This window comes from Gracilinanus agilis, chromosome 4, assembly GCF_016433145.1.
Source record: "Gracilinanus agilis isolate LMUSP501 chromosome 4, AgileGrace, whole genome shotgun sequence".
Taxonomy (NCBI): Eukaryota; Metazoa; Chordata; class Mammalia; order Didelphimorphia; family Didelphidae; genus Gracilinanus; species Gracilinanus agilis.
The window spans coordinates 397,940,665-397,954,764 of NC_058133.1; the positions used below are offsets into that span (position 1 = coordinate 397,940,665).

A 14,100-nucleotide genomic window follows, 5' to 3' on the forward strand; every position below is an offset into this window, starting at 1 on the left:
TGTCTGTGTCTGTGTCTGTGTCTGTGTCTGTGTCTGTGTCTGTGTCTGTGTCTGTGTCTGTGTCTGTGTCTGTCTGTCTGTCTGTCTGTCTGTCTGTCTGTCTGTCTGTCTCTCTCTCTCTCTCTCTCTCTCTCTCTCTCTCCCCCCTCTCCTCCTCTCCCTCTCTTTTTCCCCTGGAGGAGAGCTGGTAGCAGCTAGATACCAGTAGGGGTCACCAGCACCCCAGGCCTGGGAGTTGCCAGAAAAAAGTGGCCTCAAAGGAGTGGCAGAAAGCCCAAGGAGTGGAGAATGTACCAGAGTGCCCTTGGCAGTCCCTCATTCAGGGAATCGAAAGAGGGGGGGTGGCACGAGTGATGAGGGAGTGAGTTTGTGGGGCTCAGATTCTGCCCCCAAAGGAGCCTGCCCAGGAGTGGCCGAGTGCTGCAAGGGTTTGCTCACCTTGAGAGTTTTGTTGTGCCTCTGCAGCTCCCGGCACAGACTTTCCAGCTTGCTCCGGGCCAGAATGGCTTTACTGTGCTCACTCTGCAACTGGTCCTTCTCCTTAATGATCTGGGCCTGTCTCTTCTGCAGGTGCTTTAGCTGCTTCTGCTCAGCCCGATGCTCTTCTAGCTGCATATGGGGAAGGGAGGAGGAAAGAGCATGAATTCTTTTCTAGGGGAGATAAACAATGCAGAAAAAAAGATTTTTTTTAAATTCCGAGGAATCTGCCTCTTGGAAATGTTTATGGACTCAACGCCACCTCTGCCTATGTCCAATCTCCTCATCTTTTCTGTAGCCTCAGAAATAATTATGGCAACTCACAGGCTTATAAATCTTCTTAATTTCTCGTCCCTTCCTGCTTTGAGTTGCTATTTGAAGGCTTTATCTTTATTGGTCTTTTGTGTCATGACCCCAGTCTTAATACAGAGAAACTTTCTTAGAATTTAACAATGATGCCAGATCTCAGGGATTAGATGGTGACATAACTGTTAGGAGGTCATCTCCCAAGAGCAGACTTTATTTATTTTTTTTTGAAAGGCAGCATAATATAATGGCCAGTCAGGAATGTGTAGGATCAAATCCCATCTCAGAAATCTACTGGCGGTGTGACTTTAGACCAGTTTAAGTCCTTGTGAGGCTTGGTTTAACTAGTTTCATGAGTAAAATAAGCATAGTAGTAAGAAGTAATAATAGTTTCCTCAGTTTCCATCTGTAAAATGAGTATAATAATAGGAAAAAGCATGAATTCTCTTGGAGGAGAGATAAACAATACAGAAAATGATAGATTTTTTTTTAACCCTTACCAAGATAGAAGAGCAGTAATGGCTAGAGGATGAGGATTAAGTGACTTGCCTGGGGTCTAGGAAGTGTCTGAGGCCAGCTTTGAACCAATGACCTCCCATATCTAGGTCTAGCTCTTAATCCACTAAACCAATTAACTACCCCCAAGATGATAGATTTAAAAAAAAAATCTCTTGTAAGGTACTTGATCCTTATTTGGAATGATCAAATGAAGTAACATATATAAAGTGTTTGGTGAACCTTATAGTGATGCCTAAATATAGGCTATTACTTTAAAAAATAATATTGAACTTTAGTACAACCAATAAGACTTGAGGAGTAATTCTTTAAACAACATAAAAGTAATTAATTTCAATGTATAACATCACAACAGTTTTTCAGTGCCCTCCCCCTCTCCCCCCCCCCCCCCCCCGCAAGTCTTTATCAGGATTATTTGTCATTCATTTCAATTCACTTTGCTTCTCCTTATGTTTGTGGTTTATCTGCACTCCGTCCTTCTGTTTTGGGGATTTTCTTGGCTGTTTTGTTTTTTTTTTTTTGTTATTATTTTTTCCTTGTTTCTCAAAATGGCACTTGTGCAACTGTGGGAAAAAAAAGGAGGAAAGGGGAAAAAACCCCAAACATATAGCAGCTGAAGCACAAAGTCCTTCTTGTGCTTTCTTTTTTTCTTGGAGGGAGGCTGAAGGAAGAGATGGTGCAGCACACCTGGGATCAACCTATATTAAATCACCTGAACATAGTCAGGTTTTCTCCAGAGCTATAGAGATAGCCATTGGGTGGCAGTGTGGTTTTTATTTTGGTGTGCTTTGACTCAGATCTGTCTCTCCAGAGGCGGGGAGAATGGGGACCAAATCTCTTCTAGAAATCAAAAAATCTAGCTGATTTCAGCTGCCTAGGTTAGCACAGGTGTTAGAAGAGAACAGTCGAGCTAATGATTTTAATTTGATTTGTTTTTGTGGATCCATTTCTATCCCTCGACTTGAACTAAAGTCTCCTCAGAATAAATCATTGTGCCCTGGAGGGGATCTTCCAGGACTTGTAGCATCACTGGACACCATAGTGGAAAATTAGCTAAGGGAAGCACAACTTAATTTTTCCACCTGGGGCAAAACAATTAAGGAGAAACAACTGTAATAGTATGATCAGGGAGCAACTCTTCGAATCACCTCTCCACTCCGGGTCTCAGGGCCACATTTCCTCCTCATATCCTGTATTACCTTTTCCTCCAGGGACCAGTGCAGTCTAGTAACTGGGAGAGAAGCATCTTATCTCATCCCCTTTCTTTGCTGACTTCTGCTGGTCCCTCATTCTGGTCCCATCTCCCCTTGCCTTTCCCCACTCTGTGAGGATGCAAGACAGTTTAGTCTTTAGCAGGGATGTTAAACAGTACTCTTAACCCTCTATCTCTACTCCCTTGGCCAATACCCTATGACCCTTATCCCTTAATCTCTTCTGGATACTGCCTCCCCTCAAGGGAAGAAGGCTGGGCAAAGGACTATAAGATACACAGATGGTACTAATGAGGGAAATAATCATGCTTTCCTCACCTTTGTACCCAAGACAAAGGTCTGGCTGGCCCACCCTAGTTTGACTCTATTGGCTACCTTCTATTCCATGAATGGCTTTTATGGACAGTCAAAGCCTGAACTGTTCCCTTTGGCTTATAGACACTTTGTACTCTGGCAAATAGCATAGTGTTCATCATATGAGAAACATCGGCTTTTGTTTTACTGAATTGAATTTCACAATAACTATTTTGAGGTTCCAACCATTAAAATGACAATACAAAACAAAACAAAAAAACCAAAGTCACTGTCATCCTTAAGAATAAACTAGGGAGACACATACTGTCATATTCTGCACTCATACTTTTGAACAATCTCTACTCTAGTTAAATCAGGGGGAGTTAGCCTCGGGAAAATTTGACATATATAGATGATGAATTGTTACTGAAATTGGTATCTTAATAGAGGGACAATTAGAAAATGAGTGACACTCTGTTTTATGGTTTCTTGTGCAGAATTCTTGCTCACAGGGGTAGATGAGGTCCTTTCATTTTATAATCCAGTTATTAGACAGATATAATTTAATTATACTTGAGCTAAAATTTCTTATGCTTATTCTTATCTTTCAGTGATTTTTTAAATTCCCAAAAGGTATTTTTTAATCTTCATAGAAATTATTTGGATATTTCTTTAGAGGACTAAAAACTTAGGTACTCTGTGGATCACTTCAGTGGCAATATGGAAGATTTTTATGTTACGTGAGTTGAAAGAGAGAGTCCCAAGCTTATTCTTTGGCCATATAAAATTTTCTCATAGAGTTATAGCTCTATCTAAGAATAAAAACTCTTTTCTCTGTTACTGTATACATTGCTCTTTCAGTTCAGAGGTCCTTTTTTCTTTTAGTAATTAACTTATTTTTCTTTTGTTTTTTATATCACCCTTCTTTTCCAATATACTCCTTTCTCCATTTCTAGAAAATTGTCTCTTACAATGAAGAATTTAAATGAAAGGGGGAAAAAAGCAACCAATACATCAACTGTGGCTGAGAGTACCATATATGAAGTATTCTACATTCATTTGTTTTTAACATTCTACTTTGTTTTTAATATTCTAAACCTGGGCTTTGAGTCCTTAATGAGAGTAAATACTTTTGATGAAATCAGTTATATATTTTAGGATATCCGTGGCCTTTTAGAAATGTTTTTAATATCTCTGAGTCTAGCACTGTACAATAGAGGGCATCCCAAAAGTCTTAGTTTAGTTTACTGCCTAAACTGTCAGAATCACTTTTTTTCCCCTTATGCTTTCACTATATTAAATAGTACTAAGAGAAAAAAATCTATTTAAAAGAGGCGATAATCTTGCTAAAATGCAATAAACTGCGCTGATTTTTGAGACAAATGGTGTCTACAGGATCAAGATAGATAACATTCATTTTTCAACTGTAAAACCTTTTCGTCTTTTTCTTTTAAAAAAGAAACTAAATGTCTTAAACTAGAATCATATAATGATAGAATGTTAATGCTGGAAAGTATATTGAGAACTCCCATATCTCATTATATTAATGAGGAAGCAATGGCCCTAGGGACTGAGCTAAATAAATGTAATAAAACAAAGCAGGAGTGGAGCTGTCATCATCACTGGACAAGTGATTACAGATGCCCCAGTACCACTCAGGTACTAAGTTTGGAGTCATGCTTGCCTTAGAATCAACTCTGAGATATCATCTTGCACCTATCAAACTGGATAAAATGATAAAAGGGCAGAATGACAAATGTTGGAGGGGACACTAATATGCTTTCGGTGGAACTGTGAACTGATCCATCTATTTTGGAAAAAATATAGAATCAACCCCAAAGAATTATAATTCTGTGTATACTTTTTGATCCAGCAATACCACTACTAGGTTTTTTCCAAAGTTGACCAGGGAAAAAGGAAAAGAACCTGTATGTTCTAAAATATTTATAGCAGTTCTCTTTGTGGTGGCAAAGAACTGGAAATTGAAGTGTTGAACTTCATTAGTTAGGGAATAGCTAACTAAGTTGTAACATATGATTATGATGGAATACTACTGTACCCTAAGAAATGATTAGCATATTACTTTTTAAGAAACATGGAAAGACCAATATAAAATTATGAAGAGTGAAATAAGCAGAACCAAGAGAATATTATATCCAGCAACAAAAATATTATTTGAGGAATAACTTGTATGTGTTTATTTCCAGAGAAAGAACTCATAAACAAAAATAAGCAAGACATTGTTTTATATGTGCACATATCTTTTTGTCAAATGATGTCTGTGGCAGTTAGATGGCTTTGGATAGAAAGCCAGACCTCGAGATGGGAAATCCTGGGTTCAAATCTGACCTCAGATCTTCTAGCTGTGTGCTCCTGGACAAGTCACTTAACTCACACTCCTTAGCCTCTACTACTCTTCTGCCTTAAAACCAATATCCAGTATTGATTCTAAACATGAAAGATAAGAGTTTTTAAAAATTAGAATCTATTGACCCTTAGGGTATCATAGTCTATTCTACCATTCTTCATGAGAAAAACAACAGTGTCGATCCTTTGTAACCATCAAATATGTGATCTCCCTGCTAACTTGGCCTAGGGCAAATGAAATGGAATCTTTTGATCTTTTAGTTCCATGAAACATGGTAGTTTTTTTTAAAAAGTTTTCTTTTTTTAATGAACTTATCAAACATCAATAAACATGACCAATTCTGTATCCAAAGAATAGAAAAAAGGGCAAAACCATGAACATCCATTATATGTAATTTGTTTTATAAGCAAATATTAAATTTACTGCAATAGTAATGAAACAACCTTGATTTTTTGAGTCTCCTTTCAAATTATCCTGCTCTTTTCTGTGTATTTTAAAATATCTTTGATGTTCTTTTTAAAAATTGCATCAATATTTCTATTGATCAACTCCCTTAGCTCACAATGTCTTCTTCCCTGAATAGAAACTTTCCCTTGTAAGGATAAGTATAGTCAAGGAAAACACAAATGTACTCACTGACTATTTGATAATGTAAATTTCATTCTGTACTTCAAATCTATCACCTCTTTGACAAGAGGTAGGAAATATGATTCATGAATCTTTTGAATTCAGATTGATTAATGTTCTTAAGTCTTTCAAAGATCTTTCTTTGTTTTACTATAATCATTGTAAAAATTGTTTTCTTGGTTTTGCCAGTCCTCCAAGGTTTCTCAGAACAATTTTTTACAGTATAAAAATATTCCATTATATTCCTATAATGTAATTTATTCAACCACTCCCCTGTTGATGAACAATAACTTTGTTTCTTATTCTTTGCTACCATAGAGAGTGTTGCTCTAAATAAATATAGGTCCTTTCCTTCTGTCCTTGATCTCCTTTGGGTATATGCCTATTTAATGGTGATATTGCTGAGATAAAGAATATACACATTTTGATGATTCTTTGAGCATAGTTACAAATTGCTTGGATCTGTTGGATCAATTCATTGTTCTCCCCAAGCTGCATTAGTGTGCCTATCTTCCAACAGCCTCTCTGACAATTGTCTTTTTCTCTTTTTGTCATCTTTGCCCATCTGATGGTTGTGAGGCAGAATCTCAGAGTTAACAGATGGTATTTTAACCTCATTCAAATTCAAGAAATTTGAAATTGTCTCCTGAAAATTTTTTTAAATTCTGCTGTGTACTGTATGTTATTTATCTCTAATTATGAATGAACAAAACCAGAAATGCGAGAGGATTCAAACTGTGCAAAGGGGAACATAGTCCTAGAGTTTTTTTATTCATAACTCTGAATTGGGGGATTTTTCTATGCTAGATTCTGATTTCATTGGTATGAATACTCCTTCGAACAAGGTAGACCACAATTTCTTTATAACCTCTCATTCTGGCTCTTTCTTGTCTATGATTCCCATCAAGCATCTATAGAAGATCAAAACAATGCATATGCTTCTTTAGAATCTCAAGAATACCAGTGTACTATTTGTGCTGTCTCTCATTAGTGCTACATGGCTAACCCACTTCCTTTCCTAGTCATAAATTTCTTCAATAATGCCTTTTACTTGGCCTCCCCATTTTCCATTGATAGTAACATGTTACAACCTGTTTATATATACCATACATCTTTTAATTGCTCTTCAATTCATGTGTAATTTAAATTCTTCTGAGTTTGTAGTGTTTTATGACCCACAGATATGTAACATCATTGAGAAAATATTATTGTTAAAGGCATAAACCTTTGCTGCAACGGGCAATTTTGGACTGAAAGCAACAGACAATTTATTAAATGCAGTCCATCTTCATTTTTTTCCTCCTATTTTCTAGCCAAGCTCATCATCCATCTACAGTATTTGTCTCGGATACTCATATTAGCTGACTGATTCGCTCGAATGACTAGACAGCTGCTTGTCATGATGGAGGAAAAATGTATTTTTAAAACTACATTGTTTTTCCTGAGCATTTGGTTAGATCAATCTCTTTGATAATGTAGCATATTTCTCTGATAAAGCTCTGTAGTGGTACAGAACTTGATTAAATTAGCATGACATCATCTAGGAATAGGAATAATCAGGATACCTCATTATAAATAGGAAATCATTGGTTTAGTTGGCTTTTATACAAAGCATCTGCTCTGACACTGGTGGATACCTTTTAACACCCCATTTGCCAAAATCCAGCATATTGTTGAACTAAATTATCTGTCTTATGTCTGTCGTGAAATCATATATGATCCTGGTCAAACAACTTTTATGATAGGGCTATGTTTTGCTCTCTTGAGTCAAATGCTTTCCAGAAATCAATAACACTAAACATGTGAAAATATTATATTCTTTACATCTCTCAGTTACATGACTATAAATAAGGAATCTGCTAGAGAAAATTTCTTCTTTTTTTTACATTTCCAAGAAGAATTTTTTCAATACATAGACCATTCTCATGAAGAATCTTATAGATATCTGAAAAAAGGCATATATGTCAGTAGTTGCTGCTTTGTGCTCAGTTGATTTTTTTGGGAAAATACTATTTATGATCTTTCTCATCATTTTGGCCTTTTGGAATTTTCTCCTCTTGAGAAATCTTGAAATTTTACCCTGAGGGCCTTTAAAATTGTGTTACTTCCAGCATAGATTTTTTTCAATAAGTTCACAGTGCAAAGTTAGATCCAACAATTCTTGATTCTAGGTTCCTAAGTCCTGAATCTACTTTATATTGTAAAATGAGAACAGATAGACTCTAACTATGGTGGTCCTGCTTTTGCTTCTGATGAAAATATATCATTTTGTTATGTTGGCAAATCTGTTCCATTTTATATCTCTGTTGTATTCCTGCTGATTTCATTTACAAATGCCCTTTGGGTAATTTGGCAGTATTGGAACAAATGACAATCTCTCTGCAGGCTCATTTTCTCTTTGGTCACTTTTTTTCCTGTCTTTTGAAATGGTTTTTGAAATGTTCATAATCTTCCATCTTTCTTGAAAGTTTTTTGCATGCCATTATGTTTGTATTTTTCTTGGCTAACATGTTTCTTTGCTTGGTTAAAAACAAAAAGATTAAGTATTTGTTGGCTAACATGGCTTAAGGGATCTTTAGACTTCCTTATTGTGGTGTCTGTTTTATACTGTTCAACTTCTCTTAGAAATGACAAGAAAATCAGTGTCTTAACTTTTATGTATCCCCTTGTCCCCTCTCTTTTTTTTCCTTCCAGAATCAGCATTTAAACAGTTCAGGTTAGGACTATTCCAATTATCTCTAGAACCTTTTCATCTATCCTTTCTAATAATTTGTCATTATTATGGAGCCAACTTTAAAGTTGGTTCCAATCAGCTAATGATCAGATTCCACACAATAGCTAATTCTTTGATGATTGCTACTTCTGCAAACTGTTGCTTCTTGCCTATTAAGATGTGAATGTCGTTTCTAGTGGTAGTGTCCTATGTGCACTATATTCAGTACTTTCCAATTCTATTCTTTTTATTTTTAAAAAAGGCAGTCACAGTTAATGAGTATGACTTTAGTCTTTAGCCTCTTTCCTGTTCCTAATGTTTATTTAAAGTCACAAAGGATTAAAATTTACATTGAGCTAGCTTGGATGACTTTGACAAGCTCATCATAGAACCATTCTACATTATCTTCCACAGTGGATATTTGTGTAATATATCATTATCTTCATGGTGATTGCCTTGTTTTCATACAGAGGAATAACTCTTGCTGATGACTAGACCTTTGTCTCCAAGGCAGTAAGAGTAGCTGATATCTGGGCAGCATTTTTGTTTCCCTGCATGGCTTGCTTGTCCACTGTCTTTGGTTGGTCTATACCACTTGGTATTCCTTGCTTAATCTAAAGTCAATAGTCTCAATGATCCTGTTGCCATAGGACCTGGGCCTGCTTCCCTATTCCCTGCCTGGTGCTTCCTTCTGTGAATTAAGAAAGTCAAAGGGACTGTGCCAAGGAAGTTTGGGACAGGTTTTCTGTGGAGCAGACTACATCCTCTTTCATACAACTTTACTTGACTAGTTAGGACTCTTCTCCCCACCCTCACAAATGGATTTTCCTTACGCACCAAGATTCTAAATTATGACTTTCTTATATGCAAAGGCAAAAATTATGAAATTCAAATAAACAACATTTTGTCGCCTTTGAGGCTATGATGAAACTGATTCTCTGACTCTTTATTTGTACCTCCAAGGAGAACATGCAGGCTAAGCTTTTATAGCTCTAATTTTTTTCATATTTTCTGCTTTCATTGATAATAAGAATGTCAGTATAGTTCTGATTCAATTCCTTTAGTAGTAGGTCAACTCTTTCATTGAGTTGTCTCAAATTAGTTCAATTAGTGTTTGTAGTGAATTTCAAACTTGAGACGATTAGCACTCTCTGCTTCATTTCTCCCTGCATAGCCTTCATCACGGAAGATGTAGAAGGAGTCTATAAAGGGCTAAAAGCTCTTTTATACATATCCCTTTTACATTAGTTACTATGGGGAAAAAGTGTCCTAGTGGCCAGCTTCTAGTGATGAGTTGATAATTTAGCCCACCCAGTAGTACATCCTTCCTTAAGACAAGAGTTACAAGTTTAGTCTCTAAGAAGAGGTTGAACCCTTCTAAGTCTAGAGGACCCAAAATTCTCTTCACATCAAAAGTAGGACGTTAGTAAAGGTGTTTTATGTTTGTCCCCCAAATTCTGTCATCCAAACAAGGGAACAGAGGATTGGCTATGAGTAAGATAAACAATTTTTTGGTCTTGGATCATCCATTTAGCCAGTTTTCTAATGTGCTTTATTATAGGTAGTGATTGATTGAAATATCAATGTTTTGTGATCAAAGCTTCAATTGGGTGAGATCTTGTTAAAAAGAGCAACTACTGAACAATATTTATTGAGTCCCATTTTTTTTTGTTTTGAAATCACTAAGTATCAAACCATACACTAAGTCAGTTTGGAAAATCTTGTCAAGATCTGCAGATTAGTGCAGGTTATTGTGCAAAGATGAAAGGACCACTTGGTCTATACCACTTGGTATTCCTTGCTTAATCTAAGGTCAATAGTCTCAATGATCCTGTTGCCATAGGACAAGGGATAAGATCTGAAGCAAGCTGGATGAATGCTTTGTGATCAGTGCAGTATAACAGAAAGGGTTTTAGAATCAGCTAGTTTTGAATCTGACTCCTCTACTTATTGCCTGTATGACCCTGGACAGATCATTTTCCCTTTATGGGCCTTAGTTTTCTTATATGTAAAATGATGTGGGATGACCACTAGGTGACCTTCAAAGTCCTTTCTAGCTCTTAAGTTATAGCTCCCTTAAATAGCTTCTTGCATTAGCATCTAAGGATTGCATAGCCCTAGCTGTGTGGGGCATTTAGACCAGAAACCAAACCAAGGGTCTCCTAGAGTTTTGTGCCTAGTGATAAATTTCAGTGGATGAGTGAATGTTTAAAAGAGATAGATTTTGGCTAGATTTATAGAGCCTCCTAACAATTAGGGCTGCTAAAAAAATGAAATAACTTGCCTTTTGAGGAAGTGAGCTCCCTATCATTGGAGAAGTACAAACAGGTTGGGTGGATATTTCTCAGGGATTGTGTAGAGGGTATTTATTTAACTGTGACAGATGAGGTTGTATAATGGATAGAAACCCAGTTTGAGAATCCGGAAAACCTGGATGAAGTCCTGCTTCTGATGCAAACTGGCTGTGTGACCCTGAGCAAGTCATTTAACTACTCAGCCATTAGGTAACTCTCTAAGACCATAATTTGCAGAATAGATGCAAATCTGCATCTGTATAGGGAGTTTTTTTTTTCTAGAAGTTCCTTATTCTTCTCCCCCAACTCCTCCCAATAATTTATTCATTCATCAAAAAGGCAGTGGGGCTAGATCACAAGTTTTTCAGCTTTTTTGAGTCATGTCCCCCTTTGGCAGTCTGGTGAAGACTCTGGACTCCTCAGAATAAATTTTTGAAAACCTAACCTTCTGTCTAGAATCAATACTGTGTACTGGTTCTAAGGCAGAAGAGCAAAAAGGGTTAAGCAATGGGGATTAAGTGACTTGCCCAGGGTCACACAGCTAGGAAGTGTCTGAAGCCAGCAGAATAATGTTTTTAAATGCATAATTACATGGGAGCAAAAAAGTCAAGAAGGCAGCCAGAGCAGTAGCAATAGCTGCAGCCATTAACAGTGGCAGTACCTGGTGGTTAAAGGCAGTTTCTGTATTTTGCAGACATATAGACCTTGCTCTCATGTCTTTGCCTCTCCAACATAAATGAGGTAGGAAGAATTAAACAAACAAAAAACCACAGGCAGAAATGAAACTGAAAATGACTCGTCTAACCACAGTAGAACGAGAACTATTTGGGGATCAAAGCTGTGATCTGAGTCATAAATTTGAGAAAAAATATGCACCCTTTGGCTCGAGGTGGCTCACTTCAGTCTGACCAACTGAATATAAAATAAAGGCTGAAAGATTTGAGAGTTGGAATGGACTTTAAAACTTGTGGAGGAAATGGACAAAGCCTGTGTGCTGTTGGTTTGGAGCAAACATCTTCTTTCCAGAAAAAAAGTAATCTTAGAGGTCAAAGAAAGGGAGCTCCAAAGTCATGTAAATAGACTGACCTAGGGGCAGCTGGGTGGGCTCAGTGGATGGAGAGCCAGGTCTAGAGAGGGGAGGTCCTGGGTTCAAATCTGGCCTCAGACACTTCCTAGCTGTGTGACCCTGGGCAAGTCACTTAATCCCCATTGCCTAGCCCTTACCTCTCTTCTGCCTTGGAACCAATACACAGTATTGATTCTAAGATGGAAGGGAAGAGTTTTTAAAAGAAAGTAAGTAAATAAAAAATAAACAGACTCACTCTTAGTTAGTATTATATTCAGTAGCTGAATAATTCTATTTCTATTTTGAAGAAGGCTTACAGACCTCTTATCCCATCTGGAGATTGTGATGAGGCTGACCAGAGACTTTCGATAGCCCCTGCCCCACCATGATACTCTGATAAAAATTGATTACAGGGAAACATTCTCCCTCAAATAGCCAGATCTTTTGCAAGACCAGAGACAACAAAGTTTAGAATCACTCAAATCAAAGTTAAAAATACAATCCCATTCTTTGCATTCCAAATCACCTGATATTCCTCTCCCTATTTTTAACCCCCCAAATAAGGGAAGTGATTGAGCAGCCTCACCTACTGGGTTCATTTTGCCTCCTGCTGTATTGCCCTAAGGCTACACAAAATCCTGTCTGTGGGTGTATGTTATGCCATGTCATGTCACGTCGTGGCATATTCTACTGCTATATATAAACACATGTATTTAACACAAATAGGTATATATGGGTATACATGTTGGACAGACAGGCACGTATGCATACATATATTCACACACATATCTTTTTGCCTATCAGCTGATGCTATTATTAAGGCTTTTTATTGATTTATTTATCTCTAGTCAAATGGACCAAGGTGGGAGGAATTACTCCCTAGGAGGATCTCAGTACCTCTGGGGTGAGGAGTTCTTCCAACAAGATCATCTTGTTCATTTTAGAGACAAGAGTCCTGAGACCCAGAGAATCCTGACGTGACTTGCCAGTAGTCACATAGGTGGCAAGTAGAAGAGCTAAAATTTGAATCCAGGTCTTCTGACTTTAAACCAAGAGTGTTCTTTCTACCTGTGCACACAAAGTCTTTATGTTTTCCTGGCTCTCCTTTTTCCAACAATAACAACTAAGTAAAGAGGAAATGCAGAGTAATAGATAGAAGACCTGCCTAAGAGTAGAGAAGAACTGGGTTCAAGTCTTCACTCTGACCCTGAGAAGGTGTGGCCATTGGGCCAGTCCCTGAATCCTTCAGTGTCCTAAGCAACCTTAAATTATAGATTAGTTGACAGTCTCCATGGAGAGAGTTTCCAGACCTAGAGTCCCCCATTATAGATGAAATCACAGGTCCATATAAAAACAAACAAAAGCAATAATAAATGAGTTATTAAATGAAATAATTATTAGATGAATTTAAATAAGTTTTAAACTATTAAATTAAATAACTATTAAATTAATTATTATTCCTTTAAGTAATTTTTGTTCTACAAAGAGGTTAGCAAAGGACATACTGACCAATTCAGCATACTTCTTGAATAAAACTTCAAGTTTTTCCTCAGCTGTTGGCAGTCTGTTCAGATTTTGCATTAGCAGGGTAGCTTCTTTGCCTTAGAAAGGGCAGAAAGGTATATCTTAGAAAACAAACTGGAGTAAATTGACAGTGAGTATAAGGCTCTATTTCCAAGGAGAGGTCCTAATGAATTTTTTACTCAATGAATGAACACGGACTAGTGAGTAAGAGACTGTGGCAACCCTCAGGAAGGATGAACTTTTTATATAATTTTTTAAAATTCAAGGCCTTAAAAGTAGTAGGTGTTCATTAAATATTTGTTAATTGATTTATTTAAAGAATGGAATGGAATCAGGCTCACAGTAACTTGTTTGTTTCCAGTTTAAAGTTTCATCCAATGCGGCAAAATTGGGAAACTAGTGCATTGCTAGTGGAGTTGTGAATTGATTCAACCATTCTGGATGGCAATTTGGAACTATGCCCAAACAGTGCTAAAAGATTGCCTGCCCTTTGATCCAGCCATACCATTGCTGGCAATAGACCCCAAAGAGATCATAAGGAAAAAGACATGTACAAAAATATTTATAGCCATGCTATTTGTGGTGGCAAAAAATTGGAAAATGAGAGAATGTCCTTCGATTAGGGAATGGCCGAACAAATTGTGGTATCTGTTGGTGATGGAATACTATTGTGCTCAAAGGAATATGAACTGGAGGAATTCCAT

The 14,100-nt window shown here is 37.1% G+C and overlaps 1 protein-coding gene across 2 annotated transcripts in view; it reads right to left on the minus strand.

Moving 5' to 3' along the window:
* The window catches only part of TXLNB (taxilin beta), a 72,633-nt gene that overhangs the window by 32,346 nt on the left and 26,187 nt on the right, over positions 1–14,100 (minus strand). For both annotated transcript variants that reach the window (XM_044677139.1, XM_044677140.1), the window contains exons 3-4: positions 13,382–13,473; positions 439–609 (exon numbers count right to left, since the gene is read on the minus strand). In XM_044677139.1, the coding sequence (XP_044533074.1) occupies positions 439–609; positions 13,382–13,473 (263 nt within the window). The remainder of the gene's footprint in view (positions 1–438; positions 610–13,381; positions 13,474–14,100) is intronic.